General features: G+C 38.7%; 2 protein-coding genes across 7 annotated transcripts in view; one reads left to right on the top strand and one right to left on the bottom strand.

Annotated features, from left to right (window-relative positions):
• The window catches only part of LOC136348888 (uncharacterized), a 71,377-nt gene extending 52,515 nt beyond the window's left edge, over nucleotides 1-18,862 (top strand). Inside the window, exons 1-4 of one of the 4 annotated variants that reach the window (XR_010733739.1) lie at nucleotides 15,797-16,438; nucleotides 16,491-16,872; nucleotides 18,314-18,554; nucleotides 18,656-18,862. Coding sequence is in view for 1 of the 4 variants with exons in the window: in XM_066300065.1 (XP_066156162.1) it covers nucleotides 16,423-16,438; nucleotides 16,491-16,633; nucleotides 16,703-16,872; nucleotides 18,314-18,362 (378 nt within the window). In the remaining 3 variants the exon portion in view is untranslated. Of the gene's footprint in view, nucleotides 1-15,796; nucleotides 16,439-16,490; nucleotides 16,873-18,313 lie in introns of those variants that run through there. The other 3 variants (XM_066300065.1, XR_010733738.1, XR_010733744.1) reach the window with 3 other exon arrangements.
• On the bottom strand, nucleotides 5,256-8,119 carry LOC136348886 (uncharacterized). Of its 3 annotated transcripts, none has more exons than XR_010733737.1 (4): nucleotides 7,961-8,090; nucleotides 7,564-7,734; nucleotides 7,130-7,511; nucleotides 5,256-5,591 (listed from the first exon to the last, which is right to left on the bottom strand). XR_010733737.1 is itself a non-coding variant. In XM_066300063.1 (4 exons), the coding sequence occupies exons 1-4, from the start codon at nucleotides 7,577-7,579 to the stop codon at nucleotides 6,331-6,333; spliced, it is 384 nt and encodes a 127-aa protein (XP_066156160.1). In that variant the 5' UTR covers nucleotides 7,580-8,119; the 3' UTR covers nucleotides 5,601-6,330. The 3 variants fall into 3 exon arrangements, 1 of the variants encoding a protein (XP_066156160.1); XM_066300063.1 differs by lacking the exon at nucleotides 5,256-5,591 and adding an exon at nucleotides 5,601-6,385 and having other exon boundaries at nucleotides 7,130-7,299; nucleotides 7,369-7,511; nucleotides 7,564-8,119; XR_010733736.1 differs by having other exon boundaries at nucleotides 7,564-8,068.
• Nucleotides 18,863-22,578: the final 3,716 nt, after the last annotated feature.

The following is a 22,578-nucleotide window of genomic DNA, read 5'->3' as shown; positions in this document are numbered from 1 at the left end:
CTTGATTGACGTAGTGCAATCGTACCTGCAAGATCGTTTTCTGGTGTTGCCTAACAGGGAGGTCCGTGAGTTGTCGTGTGGGGTTCCTCAGGGGTCCGTACTGGGTCCCGTCTTGTGGAACCTGTTCTACGACGAGCTGCTGACGGTGGGTTATCCAAAGGGCGTCACTTCAGTGGCGTACGCGGACGACCTGGCGTTGGTGGTGGAGGCAAAGAACGGGGAAATCCTGGAGACGCGAGTCAGACGTGCCATGGAACTGGTCTCCGACACGTTCCGTAGGAAAGGCCTGACTATGGCGACGGATAAGACGGAGATGGTGCTCCTGGCCGGACGGTGCTAGCTGAGAAGCATGAGTCTGATGGTGGAAGGGGTCAGGTATGAAACGAGCGAGTGCGTGAAGTACCTAGGGGTGTGGTTCGGCAGGAATGCCCGCTTTGGCGAGTACGCCCGCCGAACAGCCGACAAGGTAGGGAGGATCGTCCAGAAATTGGAAGGCGTTCTCCCGCGTGTGAACGGGTTAAGCTTCGAGAGGAGGAGGGTGATGGTCATGGCGGCATCGTCCGCCCTGCTCTACGCGACTCCGATTTGGCAATCGGAGCTCGTGTACCGGAAGTATAACGCCATCCTGGAGCGGGCGAATAGAAAGCTTGCGATCAGGGTGGCGTGTGCTTACAGGACGGCTCCGGGCGCAGCGGTGTTGGCTCTGGCCAAAATCCCTCCTGTGCGATTGAGAGTGGAAAAAAGGAGAATGATATGGTAGAGAGGGAAAGAGAGTAAGAGCGAAGCGGCAGAATGGGTTATGTCCGAGTGGGAGAAGGAATGGGCCGTCTATGACGGGTGGATGAAAGTTTTCGTCCCCAGAGTCAGACGGTGGTCCGAATGCGAATGGGCTAAGCCCAATTACGCCCTGTCGCAGGTTTTCACCGGGCACGGTGTGTTCGGAAAATACCTGCGACGAATAGGGGTTGAGCGTAGTGACCACTGCTGGTTCTGCGGGAACGAAGAGAATGGTGTGAGCGACACTCCCGAGCACACACTATGGGAGTGTCAGGCATGGGAGGCCGATCGCGCGGAGGCCCGGCTGAGCGGAATCAGACTGGACCGAAACGTGATCGGCAGTGAAATTGTAGAGTCGGAATGCAAGTGGAATGCGTTTGCAAGAATGGTTGAGAAAATCATGAATGCGAAACGTTTGAGAGAGAATGAAAGAAGAAGAATGGTACAGGGAGAAGTCCTCCGCGGTGCGGACCGGCCTAGGCCGGATTAGCAGGCGCGATGCCACCACCCCCCTGAAGTAATGCCTATCGGCGGTTCCGGGGGGGAACAACGGTGAAGAGAGGTGGGTTTTTAGTGGGTAGGCGCCTCCCTTCAGGGGGTGAATCCCACATAACCCGGTCGCCAGTCCATCAGACCGGGTACCTTTAGAAGGTTTTCCCCCTCTATAAAAAAACAAAAGAAAGATAATTTGATAAAAGTTGAGCCATTACCCATTGCATTTTTTTTTTATTATTTGACATTATAGTTCCTCGACTGCATTGGTCATTGGCACTCGGTTACAGTGTTTTATATGATCCGTAACTTACACTATATACAATTATATACATTGTATATCAATGCTTTTCAGAAAGTCACTGACATTTCTTTGGTTTTCTAACGTGCTGAGATTCTCTCGTAGATCCGGTTTTATTCTATGTAGGGCCATTGCAAATTTATTAATATTAATTTCTAAGTAATCGATTTTTTGTAAAGCAAAGCCCGAATCACGTTATTGAAATTCTGGTAGTTGGTTTAATACCTGATCTTGGATATTTTCGCGAAATCAGCTACGTCAATTCGTTCCCACATCAACGATTGCGTACTTTGTGTCAAAATATAAAATGTCAATTATTTCTTTATCCTTAGATTTTTCTATAAATTCCCCACAAAATGTGGAACCTACCTGTTGAATAATACAACTCTAATGACAATTAGATTTTTAGTTATTATACTTAAGATAAGTCTCTTTTGATTACGGCATTAAAACACCACAGTTCGATTATTTATTTCGGCAAATCTAAAGCGGTTGTTGTTTGATTATTTTTCAGTGGAATGATTATCAAGCAAAACGGCATCACAAGTCAGTCCGGCTCCAACAATCGTCCGAGTGAGGACTATTTAACGGGATCAATTTCTTTTTTATAATAACTACACCTTTATCAGTAAAATAATGAATCCTGTGTTAATTATTATACCTTTGTTTCTGGCAACAAGTTAGTGGATCCTGCTTCCGCGGCTGGTTCTGGGGTATTATTATTATTCCGAAGGATCACTCTCGATTTTTGTCAGGCCGAGAGAAACTGAATTGTACTCAAATGAAAAATTAAGTTTAAATCTTTATTTTCGATCGTGTTCTTAACTTAACTAATCCTTGTAATCAACGTTAGTACGATCACAGGGTTAAGAATGCCTCACTTCTGGGGGTTGCAACATGAAGTTTCTTTTAAACCTTTCTTTTTCACAATTGCGATCACCTATGCTGTCTATGAAATTCGTTTCGCGTCTCTTCTTGCTCTTCTGGGTTTTTTTCTTCTCGTCTCGAGGAACCTTGCTCCCTCTCTTGTCCCTTCAACCTTTTTTCCCCGGTCTCCCTTTAGTCCGGGTGCAACGCAAAGATAAAATTAAGATTTATTGCGGCATGGATTCTGGTGTTTTTTGTTTCACTTGGTTGCAACTCCTGGACCAGACAATGGCGGATTAAATTGAACGGCACGAAGTCTGTTCACATTAATTTTACGAACAAAAGACACAATTATATTCCGATTTATATTGATGATATACAAATACCATATGCTAACACTGCAAAATATTTAGGTATGACGTTAGATGCTAAACTACGATGGAAAGCCCACATCAAAAAGAAAAGGGAAGAACTCAATATTAAATTTGGAAAAATGTATTGGCTGCTAGGAAGAAACTCTTCTTTATCAGTATACAACAAAGTACTACTGTACAATCAAGTTTTGAAACCTGTATGGTCGTATGGAATCTAACTCTGGGGATGTGCAAGAAAAAACAACGTGGACATGATCCAACGATTTCAAAATAAAGTGCTAAGGTGTATTGTCAACGCACCTTGGTATTTTAGAAATGGTGACCTTCACAGAGATCTAGGTGTGGACACCGTCAGCGAAACGGTCAGTAAAGTTGCGAGAAGACATGAACAACGACTTCTGCAGCACGTCAACGTGGAAGCTATCCAACTCCTAGACAACACTAACCTGACCAGACGACTCAAGAGGATCAAGCCCTTCGAGCTAGTTTAGTGTGTGAATAGTAAAAACAAAATGAATCTTCACGCGTCAATTTTATATTAGAACCTAAGGACTACTAATTAATTACTAATTAGTAACCCCTAAATGTAGCTAAGGCACATTAATATTAGAACAAAATTACTCATTGATCATTCTCTGATCAGATTGTAATTCCCTTAAAATGCTTCTGGAAGAAGCGTTTTAATAAATAATAAAAAAAAAAAAAAAAACTTGGTTGCAACCACCAGATGTTGGCCATCACCTATCGCCCGTTGGAGTGGAGTATTTAGGAAGATTTTGAGTTCCTTGATTGTAGGCAATAGATCAAACAGTCCGAGTACTTGAATCACGTTGAGAGCTTTACCCAAATTTATGATGTACCTTTCTGTACCCTTTGTTACAGAAATTAGGAATTTTCCCAGACGTCTGAATTGAATTCAGACAGGAGGGACATTGTCTGTTTACGGACAACTTTACTTCACTGTACCGGGACTTAAGGGCGAACAGAGAGGACAATTCTGAAGCTGTTGCCAGAACAAAACTGTAGACAGGACAGACAAGAGCAGTATATCGAGACGGTAATGACTGGACAATGGAGGGCCAAAAGACAGTTACTCCGCATATCATCACGGTTTTCTATCAACTTGATGCAAACACCAAATGAAAAAGGGAACGTTAGGGACAAACCTGAAGCTATTGCAAAGTGTAACAAAAACATGGGTGGGACTGATCGTATGGATCAAATGATTTCATATTACTCTCCGAGTTCGAAAATCGTTGCGTTGGTACACAAAAGAGGGAATTCACATGCTCCAGACATGGTTATATAACTCTTTCCTCCTCCACAGGAAAAACTCCAGGAAACGTTTGTCATGCCATCAATTCCGTTTGGCAATCATAGAGGTAACGCTCCCAAAAGAAGGAAGTTCTGAAGGGCAATTGAACAGCTCTTATAACCGCACCCCCCAGAAAATCGAAATTTGCGGAGGTAAAGGCAATAGGATAACGCGAAAAAAAAATGGAAAGTTCGCTGGAATAAAGGAGTTAAGGAAGATTCGGCACGTCACTGTGCCCCACGTCCTGTTGAGCAGAGTTTATTCGTTGGCGAGTGTTTTGAAGAGTGGCATAAATCCATGTTGACGTGTCCGAGCATTATTGCACAATTCTTCCATCATCCGAGAAAACAGGTCTGTTTCGTTTTAGTTGGCGCACCCTATATATTTGCTTGGACGAGTAAGAAGCCAAAGTTTGGATCATAATTGTAGTTGTTTTTTTTTCTATTATAGTTTGGTGAAACAGGTGCGTGGTTTGTTTGACTGGGGGAGGATGAGAGATAAGAATCTACCAAAGAGAATTGGGAACATGAGACTAGAACAGAAAACAGGGAGGAAGGTGCCTATCGGAGCTCGTGCCTCTGGCTTCTAGCTAGAAGACTATATAGAAATGGAAGAAAACTGTAATGGTTCGGAAGGGAATCTGCAAGAGCTAAATCAAGGCTGTTGGAGAAACTCTAACATAAAGATCGCTCTTACGCAATGCCCTAACATCTGGGCAATAAATAACAATAGACGGAAAACAGAACCGTTTCTCATCTCGTCGCTTTAACAGCAACTTCTCTCCTATTTCGATTTCACAAGTTAGAATAAATCACTTTACCAACTTCTAACGCATCTCGTCGCAATAGAAATCTGTAGTTAATTATTTAATCGTCAATCAAACCCTGTATTCCAACTAGTCTGCGATTAAATTTAGTGCGATTCGTGTAACAGAGTTTCTGTACCTTCTCGAACTTTCGGACCCCCATTATTACTTGACGGTGGCCCGTCTGGTCCTTTGTCTCAAGTACAAAACACCGCCGACGTATTTGAATTTTTCTTTGAGTGCCTAGTGAGGCAGTCGCCACCGTTAGGCAAGAACTAGGGAAGCCCCTGGGATAAACAGTGGCACTAATTAACACACGACATGTTTGTTTCTATTAGTTATATTCCAAATTTCAAGTAGTCAGCCCCTTTTCTCAGGCCAAGTTAGCATTACCAGAGTCCTTTCTTGACTGCCTCCCTGTCTAGTTACCAACAAGAACCATCGTTCCTTATCGAGTCCTTCTTGGAGTCTTCTTGGAATCGGGCACTGGGGTGATTGTTTTATGGCCTCGACATGGTCACATGTTTCTAGAGATTCCATTTCCAATGGTTAAAAATTGTGTGACTTCAACACACAACAGTTCGTGTTTTCATTTAGATACGAAACATTTATTACGATAGTGTTGACGTTCCGGAATCAACCGGACTATTAGAATTATTGCTACAAAATGAACAAAACCTAAATATACTTGTATACATATACAGGGTGACTCTAGATAAGTGGGACAAGCAAATATCTTGAAATCGGGAAGATCTACAAGAAAAAAGTTCAAACAAAGTCTTCTTTATTTTCGGGGCCTCAACTTTTTATGTCAATTTGTTTTTTCCAAGATCACCTTCATCTGTCCTTTGGGACAAAAATGTTCCAGGACGTAACACTTTTTATCGTGTTTTGAATCGGTTCTTAGAAACAGACAATTTGGAGAGAAAAAAAAAAGTGAAAACGCTTAACCACTTCATCTGAATGAGAATTATCAAATTGGCGTCTTAGGTGTAGTAGCCGCAAATTCTCACATTCTCACGTTCACAGCACTCGTCAAATTTCTCGAGACGCAGGTCCTTCGCAGAGTACTGTTTGGTGTACTTTACACGCACATAAATTTCACCCATACCACGTAAGTTTGCATCAAGAATTACATGGTGATGATTTCCGACATCGAGTGACTTTTTGTACTTGGGTACAAAGAAGACTCCATGAAAATGCACATTTTTTTTCAAATATACTATTTTCTGATGAATCCTGCTTCACAAACCACGGTGAAGTGACTCGCCACAACATGCATTATTAGTCGGTTGAGAATCCACGCCTGTTTCGTGAAGTGGAAAGTGTTGGATTCCCATCCACATCGCCATGTTATTTATGGTTAAAAAATTTGCCACTCCTTCTCGAAGAAGTTAATTCAGGACAAAGGTTGACAATGTGGTTTCAACATGACGGTTGCCTCGCTCGTTATGCTAGAAATGTCAAAGAAGTTAACTGGCCAGCCCGGTCGCCAGGTTTGACTTCAGCAGATTTTGTTTTGTGGGGTCATTTAAAACAAGTAGTTTATAATCGAGTACCAAATACTTCCAAAGACATGAAAATTCGAATTAAAAACGCTTGTCGAAACATTACAACTGAAATGCTGAAAAATAAGAAGCAATCACTTCAAAACAGAATTGTTAAGTGCCTTGAACAGCAGGGGAACCATTTCAAACATCTGTTGGGCTGAATTTTTTTATACTAAATTAAAATTCACTACAAAATTAATAAAAGTGTTAAAATAAATGATTAAAGTTTAATGAAATGTTTCTTATTTTGTACCTGTTATTATTATGAATTTCGTTAATTTTAGCACAAAATGTTTCAAGTAAAAACATTTTTACTGCCAACAAAGAATTCAAATCTCCAAAAAAAGTTGAGTGTTACATTTGAAAAAATGAAGTTGACCCCAAAGGACAGGTGAAGGAGACCTTGGAAAATGTCTTTAAATCGGGAAGATCTACAAGAAAATGTTCAAATGAAGTCTTCTTTATTTTTGGAGCCTCCTTGATAAAGAAGACAGTTGAAGTTGACCTCGAAAAAAACAAATTGACATAAAAAGTTGAGGCCCCAAAAATAAAGAAGACTTCGAACATTTTTATGTAGTTCTTCTCGATTTCAAGATATTTACTTGTCCCACTTATCTAGAATTACTCTGTATGTATGTAATTTCTTACCTAAACTGTAAAAATGTTTCCAATACTGCCACGAAGTTCTGCTTTTCTACCAGACTTGCAAATTGTAATGATACAGTCTCTTCTCCACGGTAGATGTAAAGCTCTACAATCAGTGTGTGTTCATCTTCGTGGTCCGATTCACCGTTATCAAACGTCGTTATATCGATGTCCTTTAGACCAAAAAATATTTTCCCATTTTCGTCTTCGAAAGTCATATTAACGCCCTGATATACTCTTACGATTACGTCTGCCATTTCGACAGCCCCTCTTTGGAATTTCACGACGTTGAAGCTCGACATTTTTTTCTTCACTATCTTAGCCTTCTGTCGTTCACGTTGGAACTGACGAAAATCCATTATCAGTTTTTTCATATCCATTTTATCTAAAAAAAACTACCTTCACTGGTTTTTATCACTGGTTTAATGTGTACGAACCTATTCCGAGTCCCATCAGCCGTCCGTCGTTCTATCGTCTCTTCTGGTCCCAATAACAAGGCCAAAGACGCGCACGTTGCATGTATAAATAGTTGCCTACGTTGCGTGCAGGATCGTACATATAATTATATGGTGCCTTTATAAATGTTTGTCTGCCACGTGATCTACAATCTAGACAACCAAACATACAACGGTTGGTAACATTGTTCAGTTTCTAATGTCGGGCCTATAGGAGTTTATATGTACCGAGGAGATGTAGGGGTAACACAACGTGTAATCGGTGCTAACGGGGTAATGTATAATTCCGTTACTAGTCGTGCTCGTGGGAAAGAGTCAGTATCCAAACCCGACGAAGAAACTGACCTTGGGTACTGAGTACCCGTTTGTACTACTTAACTATTTTGTTTTCACTTCTACCATTGCTACTCTAATTTTTCCCCGCCTGTAGTCTCGACCCTCGTGTAGATGATGGTCATGCCGTTTGTTTTTTGAAGCTGCCTAAGCCTCTTAATCTCCCGCGGCCGGCTTTCGTCAACAATGTCGGTGTCCTCTAGCTCCACCACAACTACCACTCGTGTAAGTGTCATTTGTCAGTGCGGGTTCTCGGAGTGGACGGCTCTCGAGCGAACAGTGCACCACACTAGAAGTGAATTCTCTAAATAAAATCAGCTGACAATCCTTGTTTATAAGCTCGGGCCTTTGAGGGTTATGTTATTGTTATGATTGGATATTCTGCATGAACTTTTCATTTATTTTAATCTTTATTTGCCAATAAAAACAAATCTGCTTTCCAAAATTTAATGCATTTTATACAAACAGATAACATAGAGAAAACACTAATTTTAAGTACTGACAAGTAAGTTAAAACTTAAGAAATTAGAACGATTATAGTCTACATTTATCATCAGCGGTTCGACTCGATTCTCCGTTATATTGCCTAATTTCCACGTTTTGGTTTCTACTTTTCCATTTACATGGTTTACTGCATCTTTGCTATTTGCCAACAGTAATATCATTTACGACGTCATCAAAAGTGTTCTTCACATCGACATATTTAAATGTTATGGTCGGCTACAAAGTTCTTAACGTCCCTCTATATAATTTCTATCGGGTTAAGTTCACAATGGTCAGGTGGGAGTCTCCACACTGTTTTATTTTCAGCCTTGGCCACTTCGTCCACCATGTATTTGTTGTATTTTCCTTTATGTTCATTAACTATTAACAGAAGTTCTGCCTTAAATAAATCCTCCTCACAATTGATGTGTTTAGATCGAAGCCATTGTTGTACTTTAGATTTTCTTGACGCCATTGTAGGAATTCCTTCTAACTTTCTAAAATCATTTGGGGCGTTATTTAATAACGTGACTCTATTTTCCTGGAGTTGAGGTAATACTCTTTTGAACAATTTTTCAAAAGAGCTTCTGTTCATTTCTTCATGGTAGTCTTTGGCCTTTTTTGATTCAAATGCTCGTAAGTCATTTGGAACAAATCCAGAAAATTGTGGGATTTTCAGTTGCTTAGGTCCTATAATTTTGGCTATATACAGTGGTGAACATAAGTATGAAAACATTTCCTTAATCAAAAATATTTACTAACACACTGTATATGAACAATAAAATAAAGTTGTAGTGTATACTCAAAAAATGCCTTAAGAATTTTGTTTATAAATATTCGAATCCGTATCTACTTTCGCCTCGATTGAATTTTTCGAATAAGTCGTTTGGTCCTTTTCACAAGTATGGAAACATTTTATCATTCGGCTTTAGAGTGTAGCATTGAAGTTAGTAAACAGTTATTTGGCATCTTTCGACAAAATTTAAAGTACGTTCATTAATTAAAATGCCTCTGTGCAAATATTTCAGTTCTGATTTGAAGAAAATAATTATATTGCTGTACCAAAGAGGAATAAAACAAATTGACATAGCAAAGTCATTTAACATACACCAAGGAACAGTTAGCAAAATTGTCAATAAATTTTTAAGAAGAGGTACTGTAGATCCGACTTTGAAAATAGAGAGACCACGAAAAACAAATAGGAGACTGGATAAAATCATCATTCGAAAGGCAAGAAATGATCCCATGAAAACTGCCATTGATATAAACAAAGAACTAAAAGAAGAATATCAGGATGTAGTGGTGTCAGACATGACTATTAGACGTCAGAAGTTTTTGTCAGAAAACCTTCATGGCAGGTGTGCGGTTAAAAAACCTCTTCTTACAAAGCGGCACAGAGAAGCCAGATTAAAATTTGTTAGAGAACATAAGGACTGGACAACGAATCAATGGTCTATGATTGTCTTTAGTGACGAAAGCAAATTTAACCTGTTTGGCATGGATTCTACTGGCTACGTATAAAGACCTGTTGGTCAATCAATCCCAAGTATTTAGTGCCCACTGTTAAGCATGGAGGTGGCAACGTGATGGTGTGGGGCTGTTTTCGACGGTTTGGCACGGGTCCTTTGACAAAGATTGATGGCAGAATGGATGCTCAATTGTATGTTCAAATATCAGAAACTAATTTAATACCATATGAATATGATAAACTGCCATTGATGTGGATTTTCCAACAAGACAACGATCCAAAGCACACATCTCGTTTGGTGAAGAATTGGTTTTCCGAACAAAAAATCCGCATGATGAGTTGGCCTTCACAATCACCTGATTTGAACCCAATAGAGAACCTTTGAAACTATTTGGATAAACAAATTAGGAAAAGGAATATTAAGAACAGGGCCGATTTGTGAAATGCATTGGAAGAAGAATGAGGACTAATCCCACCTAACTTTTGCGCAAGGCTCGTCGACTCAATGGGCAGAAGATGTCAAGCAGTGATTGACGCAAGAGACTACCCTACAAAATATTAAATATAACGTAAAGAACTTATTATTTTTTTATGTTATTACGAAAATGTTTCCATACTTTTGTTCGAACCACATTTGGTCAATTAAAAAAACAACTTATCAATAAATTGCATAAACGCGTTTTAGTGTTAATAATGTGTGTTATGACATGCGCTATTGGCATAGTGACCATATGATAAAAAAATGTTTACATTATGAGATATGAAATAGAAATTATAAATGTTTCCATACTTATGTTCACCACTGTACATATTTTGGATTTTTACATATTGGTCTACAAGGTGTTAAAAAAATATTGTAAAATATTTAAAGAGATAAAAGTATAGACCAAATGAAGCAAAAAGTCTTAGTAAACATGGGTCCGCAAAATTCTTTTTTGAGAGACTTATTTCTAATTCCCTATTACTTATTTATTATCTACAAACAGTAAAAAAAAATACAATTACATAAGGTGTTCAAAGTGCCCTCCTTCTATTTTCAAGCAGGCCTGACAGCTTTGTCTGAAGGATATTCGGTCCCTTTCTAAAACCCCCTCGTTGGCTCAGATTTGTTAGTATTTTTGATTAATCCGTAGCTACAGCTCTTCGAGGCTATTTATAGTAGGATCATAGACCGATGTTTTCAAATATTCTCAAAAAAAGAAATCTAGAAGGTTGAAATCAGGCGATCTTGCAGGCCACAATGCAGGTCCGCCCCTTCCTTCCCTTGATAAAAAGATGCAGATGTTGTCCTTGGAGGTCGAAATGTTAGTGTTGTCTTCAATTATGTTATTATTAATAATAATTGGTGCGTTTTGCAGTTTAAACTTAAAATTTTGATAGGAGTTAGACTCACTCGTTAAGTGTTTAATAGAAGTTGTTGGAAAATTGGAAAAGTCATTTGAAAAAGGGTTAGGCATGAGCGGTCTACTCAGGCAATCAGCGTTTTGATTGGTTTTGTCTAGTTTATATTCAATGGTAAAATTGTACTCTGATAACGTTAATTTCCATCGGAATAATTTAGAATTTGGATCCTGACAGTTCTTTAGCCAAATTAACAGTTTGTGATCTGTAAAAATCGTAAATTCACGGCCATACAGGTAGGGTCGATAATGTTTTATGCTCCAAATTATTGCTAAGAGTTCGCGTTCTATCGTGCTGTAGTTCGATTCTGTTCTATTTAGGGTTCTACTTGCGTAGGAGATGGGTACGTCGGTTGGAGGACTCCTTTGAGACAAAATTGCTCTTATGGCAAAATTACTAGCATCAGTAGTTAGATAAAAACGTTCAGAAAAATCCGGGTATTGCAAAACAGGTTCGGAACATAACAAATTTTTGAGTTGATCAAATGAGGTTTGTTGTTGATCAGTCCAGTTGAAAATTTGATTTTTCCTTAGTAATTTAGTTAGGGGTTGCGTGATTTTGCTGAAATTTGGAATAAACCGTCGGTAATATCCTGCTAAGCCTAAATATGACTTGGATGTCTTTTGAAGTTTTCGGATTGGGAAATTCTGAAACAGCTTGGACTTTATTTGGGTCAGGCTTAACTCCAGTAGCCGTGATGATGTGTCCTAAGTACATTACTTCCTTGCGTAAGAATTCGTACTTGTCCGGTTGTATTTTTAGATTGAAATGGGATAGTCGTTCGAATACTTCAATTAATCGTTTATTATGATTTTCCAAGGTATCGGCATGGATTATTATATCGTCCAAATATACAAAACATCGAAGATTTTGAATTCCGGATAGGACAGTGTTCATGAGCCTCTGAAATGTAGCAGGAGCGTTTTTTAGACTAAAAGGCATTCTATTAAACTGATAGTGACCCGTTGGAGTAGAAAATGCAGTTTTGGGAGCGTCTTCCTCGGACATTTTAATTTGGTGAAAACCTGATGTTAAGTCTATTATGGAACAGTATTTAGAGTGGCCTAACTGATCCAGAATGTCGACAATGTTTGGAAGGGGAAATGAGTCGCCTATTGAGATATCGTTGAGTTTTCTATAGTCAATTACGACTCTCCATTTTTTCATTCTCGAGGCATCTTGTTTTTTAGGTACCACCCATACAGGCGAATTAGAAGGGGTTATGATCTCGTTTTTTAACATTTCATGAATTTGCCTATCAACTTCCTCCTTATGGATTTGAGGGTATCGATAAGGTTTTGTGTTTACAGGTTTTGAAGAGGTAGTGGGAATTTGGTGGCTTACCGCATCTGTGTATGATAAGGAATCACTTTCTAAATAGAATATTTGAGCAAAATCGTTACATATTTGTGTTATACTAGATCGTTCTTCTTGGTTCATGTGTGAAGTTCTTAAGAGTGATTGAATTTTAGTTAACCTGTTAGGATTTGCTTCCGGTTTTTGCCTTGAAATCTGAAAAATTTGGGTGTCTTGATCTGTCGGGAGTTCTTCTAAAAGGATTTGAACGTTTCTGATTTTGATTTCGTTATTCGTAGTATTTAGAATACTGGTAATTGCATAGTCGTTATTAATTACTTTCACAATACTAGGACAAAGAAACACTCCATCTAGTATTGTGAATTCTGAGCAAATTCCTTCTTTGATTTCTGGGTTTAGGACACGAATTTTAACGATAGCTTCACTTCTAGGTCCCACGATATATTCTTTAAATTCCTTATTTTGCGGATTAGTGAAGTCAAAATGTGAATTTTCTAGAAGTATTTGAATCGATTCATCTTTTATTTTAAGATAATTTTTATCGAAGGCCAGGAGACATGAAAAATGAGTTAGGAAATCGCTGCCTAATATACCATCGAATTTTATGGGCAAATTATCATTTATCGCGCGAAATTGAAATCGAAATTGTTTATCGTTGATAGTGAAATTAAGAATTGTAGAAAATAGAGTTCTATTTGGATTCGAGACGTTTGCATCAATTCCACGAAGGGTTATAGGATTGTCCGTGTATTTATGAACATGAGGATTGAGTTTGGAAGTTTTGATTAGGGAAATGTCTGCACCGGTATCGATAAGAAATGTACAAGGGCTCGGAGTGCTCTCATTTATGTGGAGGATGGCGTAGGCTGTGGTGTTGATGGTTGTGACTCGGCCTCGAAGGTGTGTACTCTCGTTTGGGCCGGATTGGGACGAGAGTTTTGGTGGTTTAAAGGATTCTCATTTTGGGGATGTTGGTTTGCAGTGTTTGGCTCATTACCTGGGGGTTGTTGGTTATAACGATTTGCATTACTATATGCTCTTTTTCTACACTCCTCTATCACATGTCCATTTTTCTTGCAATACCTACAGAAGCTTAACGTTGGGTAGTGATTGTTAGAATTAGTATTAAAGTTGCGATTCGAAGAATTTCGGTAGGTATTTGGATTTAAATCAGAGACGTTGTGATTACTATATTGGGAATTTGGCGGTCTGCTTGAGGGAAAGCGCCGGTTATTCCTACAGTTTTACGTGTAGTGACCATATCTTTGGCAAATTTGGCAGAACTTATTAAGTGACGAATTGCCTACTGATTGATTTTTGAAAACATCGGTTTTTGCTTTTAATTCCTGTTCTTCACTTATTGCTAGAGCGATAGCTTTTTCTAATGAATCGGGGTTTTGGCATTTTAATAAGAGTTCTAGATCTCTTATTAATTATCTTATGAAAACATCACGCGCTTGATTTTTGAAAAGATCTTCATACAATTGTTTTGCTTCTTGAGATAAATTTGACTCTAAACTATTGATTAATTTACTGTAGCAAGTTTCAACTTTACTGGCAAAACTTGAGACAGATTCTCCAGGAATTTGTCTACAAGAGTTGAGCTCCTTTTGACACTGGCTTGTCGTGTGCCTTTCTGAATAGGTATTTACTAAAAATTGTTTCAATTCCTCTCATTCATTAAAGGTTTTATGATGAGATATCACTCTTACATGGCCTGTTAACTTAGTTCTAACGATAGTAAATAAAATAGGCTACAACTAGGCTTAATGTGTAGGAAGGCGGCATCGCAATTGTCTAAGAATTCGTGAAGCTTGGTTTTATTGCCGTCAAACTTAACCAACATTTTTTCGGCTATCTCTAAGGAAATGTATTGTGTCATTGTATCGTTAATATTAGACAAATTTAATCCTATTAAATTGGGAGAATTTGATCTTGAAGAATTCGATGAGCTTGGAGTTTGACTTGTTGCTCAGGACGTTGTAGCTGCTGCAAGATCCCACTTCTGACGCCAGTTTTGTAATGGAACTCGCGAAACAAAACTCGGGACCACTTTTGTAGATTTTTATTCCACTCGTTATGACACACACAACCCTTAATCGTTTTCAAAACTAAAGATCTTGGGCTTTAACTGACATTATAATGGAGAGAGTCAAGAGTAAAAATGCGGGGTTTTACAAGATTCCGGGAGCGTCGAACAATATCATTATTATGGTCAAAAAATGGTTATCCCCTTTTGCAAGCTTGGGGGTATCTTAAGTACCAAATCTGGGAGTCAGTACCCATGGGCATACTCCGGTTTTATGCAATTAACAAAGCAATCCACAGATGGTAACTTTTTAAATATTTAACCCGTAACATCAAGACAATGGTAAGAAAAGATAATTTACATGGGTGCTGCAGCTGTAGTCTGATTTTAGCAAAATGTCAATATTTTAGACTTTTGTCTTGACATGGAAGAGGAGTGAGTTTTTATGAAAGGGTAACCCTAATTGAAAGATAATGGGTTTCCAACATATGGCCATCCTGGACATACTACCAATGTAGTGAAAATTCATAGGCATAGCCTAAGGGTACATTACAGATCTAAACACATCAATTGTGAGGAGGATTTATTTAAGGCAGAACTTCTGTTAATAGTTAACGAACATAAAGGAAAATACAACAAATACATGGTGGACGAAGTGGCCAAGGCTGAAAATAAAACAGTGTGAAGACTCCCACCTGACCATTGTGAACTTAACCCGATAGAAATTATATAGAGGGACGTTAAGAACTTTGTAACCGACCATAACATTTAAATATGTCGATGTGAAGAACACTTTTGATGACGTCGTAAATGATATTACTGTTGGCAAATAGCAAAGATGCAGTAAACCATGTAAATGGAAAAGTAGAAACCAAAACGTGGAAATTAGGCAATATAACGGAGAATCGAGTCGAACCGCTGATGATAAATGTAGACTATAATCGTTCTAATTTCTTAAGTTTTAACTTACTTCTCAGTGCTTAAAATTAGTGTCTTCTCTATGTTATCTGTTTGTATAAAATGCATTAAATTTTGGAAAGCAGATTTGTTTTTATTGGCAAATAAAGATTAAAATAAATGAAAAGTTCATGCAGAATATCCAATCATAACAATAACATAACCCTCAAAGGCCCGAGCTTATAAACAAGGATTGTCAGCTGATTTGATTTAGAGAATTCACTTCCAGTGTGGTGCACTGTTCGCTCGAGAGCCGTCCACTCCGAGAACCCGCACTGACAAATGACACTTACACGAGTGGTAGTTGTGGTGGAGCTAGAGGACACCGACATTGTTGACGAAAGCCGGCCGCGGGAGATTAAGAGGCTTAGGCAGCTTCAAAAAACAAACGGCATGACCATCATCTACACGAGGGTCGAGACTACAGGCGGGGAAAAATTAGAGTAGCAATGGTAGAAGTGAAAACAAAATAGTTAAGTAGTACAAACGGGTACTCAGTACCCAAGGTCAGTTTCTTCGTCGGGTTTGGATACTGACTCTTTCCCACGAGCACGACTAGTAACGGAATTATACATTACCCCGTTAGCACCGATTACACGTTGTGTTACCCCTACATCTCCTCGGTACATATAAACTCCTATAGGCCCGACATTAGAAACTGAACAATGTTACCAACCGTTGTATGTTTGGTTGTCTAGATTGTAGATCACGTGGCAGACAAACATTTATAAAGGCACCATATAATTATATGTACGATCCTGCACGCAACGTAGGCAACTATTTATACATGCAACGTGCGCGTCTTTGGCCTTGTTATTGGGACCAGAAGAGACGATAGAACGACGGACGGCTGATGGGACTCGGAATAGGTTCGTACACATTAAACCAGTGATAAAAACCAGTGAAGGTAGTTTTTTTTAGATAAAATGGATATGAAAAAACTGATAATGGATTTTCGTCAGTTCCAACGTGAACGACAGAAGGCTAAGATAGTGAAGAAAAAAATGTCGAGCTTCAACGTCGTGAAATTCCAAAGAGGGGCTGTCGAAATGGCAGACGTAATCGTAAGAGTATATCAGGGCGTTAATATGACTTTCGAAGACGAAAATGGGAAAATATTTTTTGGTCTAAAGGACATCGATATAACGACGTTTGATAACGGTGAATCGGACCACGAAGATGAACACACACTGATTGTAGAGCTTTACATCTACCGTGGAGAAGAGACTGTATCATTACAATTTGCAAGTCTGGTAGAAAAGCAGAACTTCGTGGCAGTATTGGAAACATTTTTACAGTTTAGGTAAGAAATTACATACATACAGAGTAATTCTAGATAAGTGGGACAAGTAAATATCTTGAAATCGAGAAGAACTACATAAAAATGTTCGAAGTCTTCTTTATTTTTGGGGCCTCAACTTTTTATGTCAATTTGTTTTTTTCGAGGTCAACTTCAACTGTCTTCTTTATCAAGGAGGCTCCAAAAATAAAGAAGACTTCATTTGAACATTTTCTTGTAGATCTTCCCGATTTAAAGACATTTTCCAAGGTCTCCTTCACCTGTCCTTTGGGGTCAACTTCATTTTTTCAAATGTAACACTCAACTTTTTTTGGAGATTTGAATTCTTTGTTGGCAGTAAAAATGTTTTTACTTGAAACATTTTGTGCTAAAATTAACGAAATTCATAATAATAACAGGTACAAAATAAGAAACATTTCATTAAACTTTAATCATTTATTTTAACACTTTTATTAATTTTGTAGTGAATTTTAATTTAGTATAAAAAAATTCAGCCCAACAGATGTTTGAAATGGTTCCCCTGCTGTTCAAGGCACTTAACAATTCTGTTTTGAAGTGATTGCTTCTTATTTTTCAGCATTTCAGTTGTAATGTTTCGACAAGCGTTTTTAATTCGAATTTTCATGTCTTTGGAAGTATTTGGTACTCGATTATAAACTACTTGTTTTAAATGACCCCACAAAACAAAATCTGCTGAAGTCAAACCTGGCGACCGGGCTGGCCAGTTAACTTCTTTGACATTTCTAGCATAACGAGCGAGGCAACCGTCATGTTGAAACCACATTGTCAACCTTTGTCCTGAATTAACTTCTTCGAGAAGGAGTGGCAAATTTTTTAACCATAAATAACATGGCGATGTGGATGGGAATCCAACACTTTCCACTTCACGAAACAGGCGTGGATTCTCAACCGACTAATAATGCATGTTGTGGCGAGTCACTTCACCGTGGTTTGTGAAGCAGGATTCATCAGAAAATAGTATATTTGAAAAAAAATGTGCATTTTCATGGAGTCTTCTTTGTACCCAAGTACAAAAAGTCACTCGATGTCGGAAATCATCACCATGTAATTCTTGATGCAAACTTACATGGTATGGGTGAAATTTATGTGCGTGTAAAATACGCCAATTTGATAATTCTCATTCAGATGAAGTGGTTGAGCGTTTTCACGTTTTTCTTTCTCTCCAAATTGTCTGTTTCTAAGAACCGATTCAAAACACGATAAAAAGTGTTACGTCCTGAAACATTTTTGTCCCAAAGGACAGGTGAAGGTGACCTTGGAAATAACAAATTGACATAAAAAGTTGAGGCGCCGAAAATAAAGAAGACTTTGTTTAAACATTTTTTTGTAGATCTTCCCGATTTCAAGATATTTGCTTGTCCCACTTATCTAGAGTCACCCTGTATATGTATACAAGTATATTTAGGTTTTGTTCATTTTGTAGCAATAATTCCAATAGTCCGGTTGATTCCGGAACGTCAACACTATCGTAATAAATGTTTCGTATCTAAATGAAAGTCACACAATTTTTGACCATCGGGAATGGAATCTCTAGAAACATGTGACCACGTCGAGGCCATAAAACAATCACCCCAGTGCCCCATTCCAAGAAGAGGGGCGGAAACGATAAGGGACGATGGTTCTTGTTGGTAACTAGACAGGGAGGCAATCGAGAAAGGACCCTGGTAATGCTAACTTGGCCTGAGAAAGGGGCTGACTACTTGAAATTTGGAATATAAATAATAGAAACAAACATGTCGTGTGTTAATTAGTGCCACTGTTTTAGCCAGGGGCTTCCCGTGTTCTTGCCTAACGGTGGCGACTGCCTCACTAGGCACTCACAGAGATATCCAAATACGCCGGAGGGGTTTTGTACTTGAGCCGAAGGATCAGACGGGCCACCGTCAAGAAATAATGGAGATCCGAAAGTTCGAGAAGGTACAGAAACTCTGTTACACGAATCACATTAAATTTAATCACAGACTAGTTGGAATGCAGGGTTTGATTGACGATTAAATGATTAACTACAGATTTCTATTGCGACGAGATGTGTTAGAAGTTGGTAAAGTGATTTATTCTAACTTGTGAAATCGAGATAGGAGAGAAGTTGCTGTTAAAGTGACGAGATGAGAAACGGTTCTGTTTTCCGTCTATTGTTATTTATTGCCCAGATGTTAAAGCATTGCGTGAGAGCGATCTTTATGTTGGAGTTTCTCCAACAGCCTCGATCTAGCTCTTGCAGATTCCCTTCCGAACCATTACAGTTTTCTTCCATTTCTATATAGTCCTCTAGCTAGAAGCCAGGGGCACGAGCTCCGATAGGCACCTTCCTCCCTGTTTTCTCTTCTAGTCTCATGTTCCCAATTCTCTTTGGTAGATTCTTATCTCTCATCCTCCCCCAGTCAAACAAACCACGCACCTGTTTCACCAAACTATAATAGAAAAAAAAAACAACTACAATTATGATCCAAACTTTGGCTTCTTACTCGTCCAAGCAAATATATAGGGTGCGCCAACTAAAACGAAACAGACCTGTTTTCTCGGATGATGGAAGAATTGTGCAATAATACTCGGACACGTCAACATGGATTTATGCCACTCTTCAAAACACTCGCCAACGAATAAACTCTGCTCAACAGGACGTGGGGCGCAGTGACGTGCCGAATCTTCCATAACTCCTTTATTCCAACAAACTTTCCATTTTTTTCGCATTATCCTATTGCCCTTACCTTCGCGAATTTCGATTTTCCGAGGGGTGCGGTTATGAGAGGTGTTCGATTGCCTTTCAGAAGGTCCCTCTTCTGGGAGCGTTTCCTCTGTGATTGCCAAACGGAATTCATAGCATGGTTAAGAAATAGGCCCTATTTAGATAATAAGTAGGTTAATTCGTATTTCTAGATCTTAAGCTACGTCCCTGTACAGCAGAACCTATTTCCCAGCATAGTTCAATAAACATACCATCTCAAGAAGTAAAAGGTTCGTTTAGTGCGGGGAAATATGCTCATTCCCTTTTGCGGCACTAAAAATTGGGATATCCTTACGATAGGTTAAGAAAGCGTATCGTATATATCCTAATAAAAATGCGTCGTAAAAGTATCCGCCTAACGGTCGCATTTTTATAAATTAGGTACCAGATGTGTGAAAAACGGCTTCAGAAGGCAGCACGCCCCTGCCTGGAGGTTCTCGAATTTGGTACTTAAGAACTAGGAGAACTGGAAAATAAACTATTTACTATTCAATCACAACTCCCCTGTGGAAGCAGGTCGAACTACTAGGGACCAAATTCAAAATATCTCGAAAACAGTGACTTTTAGCAATTTGTAACAAGAGTACCTTTTTCAAGAAAAAATAAACGGGGAATTCATTTTGATAAGAAAAAAGCTGCTACAAGGAGGCACAAAAAAGTTATCATAATTTAAACGATCACTAGTACGTTGCATATGGTGCTCTCTGTAAATTTGACGAAAACTTTAAGAAATATAAATTCGGCACTGCGAAAAATCCAAAAATATAAAATTTCATGGCTATATTTTGATATTTGCATGAATTAAAAAAAAATGGAAAAAAAATTGCTTCAAAAGATATTTTTTATATTTCTCATTTTCTAAAGCCAACAAATTTTGTTTTTTCAATCCAGTAGGAGCATGCTCTTGTCTATCCTAATGGGAATATACCAAGCAGGAAGACATTTAAAAAAATTGAAAATAAAATGCATGAAACAAAATCTTTAAAAATCAAAGAATTGTGCCAATTAATGTAAGGAGAAGTCAGATAATTCTAAACTATAATATTATAGGTAAAATTCTAGTGCCTCTTTGCGAATTGGAAGTTTACAAAGCGACTCATCTGTCCAAAGAACTCGTTCCCAATCAGCATCTTCCCATTGCACATGATTTGTTGCAAACTGTAATCGGACTCTGCGGTGATCCACAGTTAACACTGGACCTCGGGCTGGAATACGAGGACGCAAGTTTGCTTCCAGAAGACGTTGCCGAATTGTTTCCAGACTTATTCGATGGTTATGTGCATTTTCAAGCTCGGATTGTAACAATCTTGTTGTCACAAACCTTTGCCTAAGCGCGGAAAGCCTTAAAAAACTATCTTCACGAGGAGTCGTGACGCGGTTTCTGCCTTGTCCTGCTCTTCTGGCATGGTCACTCGTTTCTCTGTAGCGGTCAATCATACGCGATACGGATGTATGGGACACACCAAATCTTTCTCCTATTCGCCAATAATCCTATCCCTTTTCATGCAGTACGACCGCTTGGACACTTTCAGCAGGTGTCAAATTTCTGGATTGCGGTTGCATGGTACAATTCGAAGGGGGTACTATCAAATTTACATATGTACATTTTACACCACACCGTCAAAATTCAAACCAATATTTGAGATACAATTCGTTTTAAAGGCAAAGAATTTTATCAATACCAAACAAAAAAATTTAATAGCCAACTTATGGTTCGCATAAATAAAAATTTTTTTATAGACATGGAAACTAACATACAAAGGGCCATCTAAGAATTTTTTTTTTTCGGACCTCAAATTATCAAATATTTCCATAATTATTAAGTGGTGCGTTAATTTCTTGGAGCAGTGTATGTCTACCCTTAACAAAACATACGTTTTTTCATTAAATTTTTCATCGGTTAAATTGATATGGATTGGAATCTTCAGCAACGATTTAGGGAATTTAAACAAAGATAGACTTTCGGTAAGAGTTGGCAAAACTAAAAATGTTAAATTAGCCTCAAAGTTATTGCATTTCGATATGATTTTAGTACTAGTTTGTCCGTTAATTTTCGTCAGGACTTGACTGCTGCCTGATAAGGGAATTTGGATCTTTTTGCAACCTAAATTTAACTTTTTGCACAAACTCTCGCTTATTAAATTTGATTGGTTTCCAGAATCCAGTAGCGCATTACACCTATGCCAATTTCCCCTTCATCAATAATCAAAATGGTAGCGGTGGATAACAATACCTCATTTCTTTCCAAACTAGCAGAGGCTAAAGTTAACGAGCAATCAACGCTTTCATTTGCGTCATCGTTGTTTTGACCGCTTGTCCGTCTTGAACGCTCCGTTGATCCGGAGTACTTCTCCCTACGTGTACTTTGAGTAGCCGTTATGGAAAATGTACCCTTTGGTGACTCTTTCTTATCTGCGGGTAATAAGGACGCGGTAATGCTCTCGTTCCTCAGGCTTTGAACGCGCTCATCCTCTTGATATTTCTCGTAATGAAGCGCCGTGTAGTGTGTATGATTACTGTCTGAATTCAATTCAGACGTTTGGGAAAATTCCTAATTTGTGTAAAAAGGGTACATAAAGACAAATCATAAGGTCGGGTAAAGCGCTTAACGTGACTCAAGTACTCGGTCTGTTTGATTTATTGCCCACAATAAAGGAATCTTCCAAAATACTCCACTCCAACGGGCGATAGGTGATAGCCAACATCTGGTGGTTGCAAGCAAGTGAAGAAAAAACATACCAGATGTCAACAAGATATAAATCTTAAGTTATCCTTGAGTAACACCCAAACTAAGGGTAGAGCGGGAAAAAAGGAGGTTGACGGGAAGAAAGGACGCTGAAGGAAGACCAGACCGTGAGGTGACCGCACTAGAAAAAGAAAGAACTTGAGTTGCAACCCCAGAGAAGTGAGGCACAATCAACCGTGTGTTAATTTAAGAACTTAGTACATAAATAAATATAAGG

This window comes from Euwallacea fornicatus, chromosome 35, assembly GCF_040115645.1.
Source record: "Euwallacea fornicatus isolate EFF26 chromosome 35, ASM4011564v1, whole genome shotgun sequence".
NCBI lineage: Eukaryota > Metazoa > Arthropoda > Insecta > Coleoptera > Curculionidae > Euwallacea > Euwallacea fornicatus.
The sequence above is the reverse complement of the archived record's forward strand: the minus strand, read 5'-3'. Positions and strand labels throughout refer to the sequence as shown.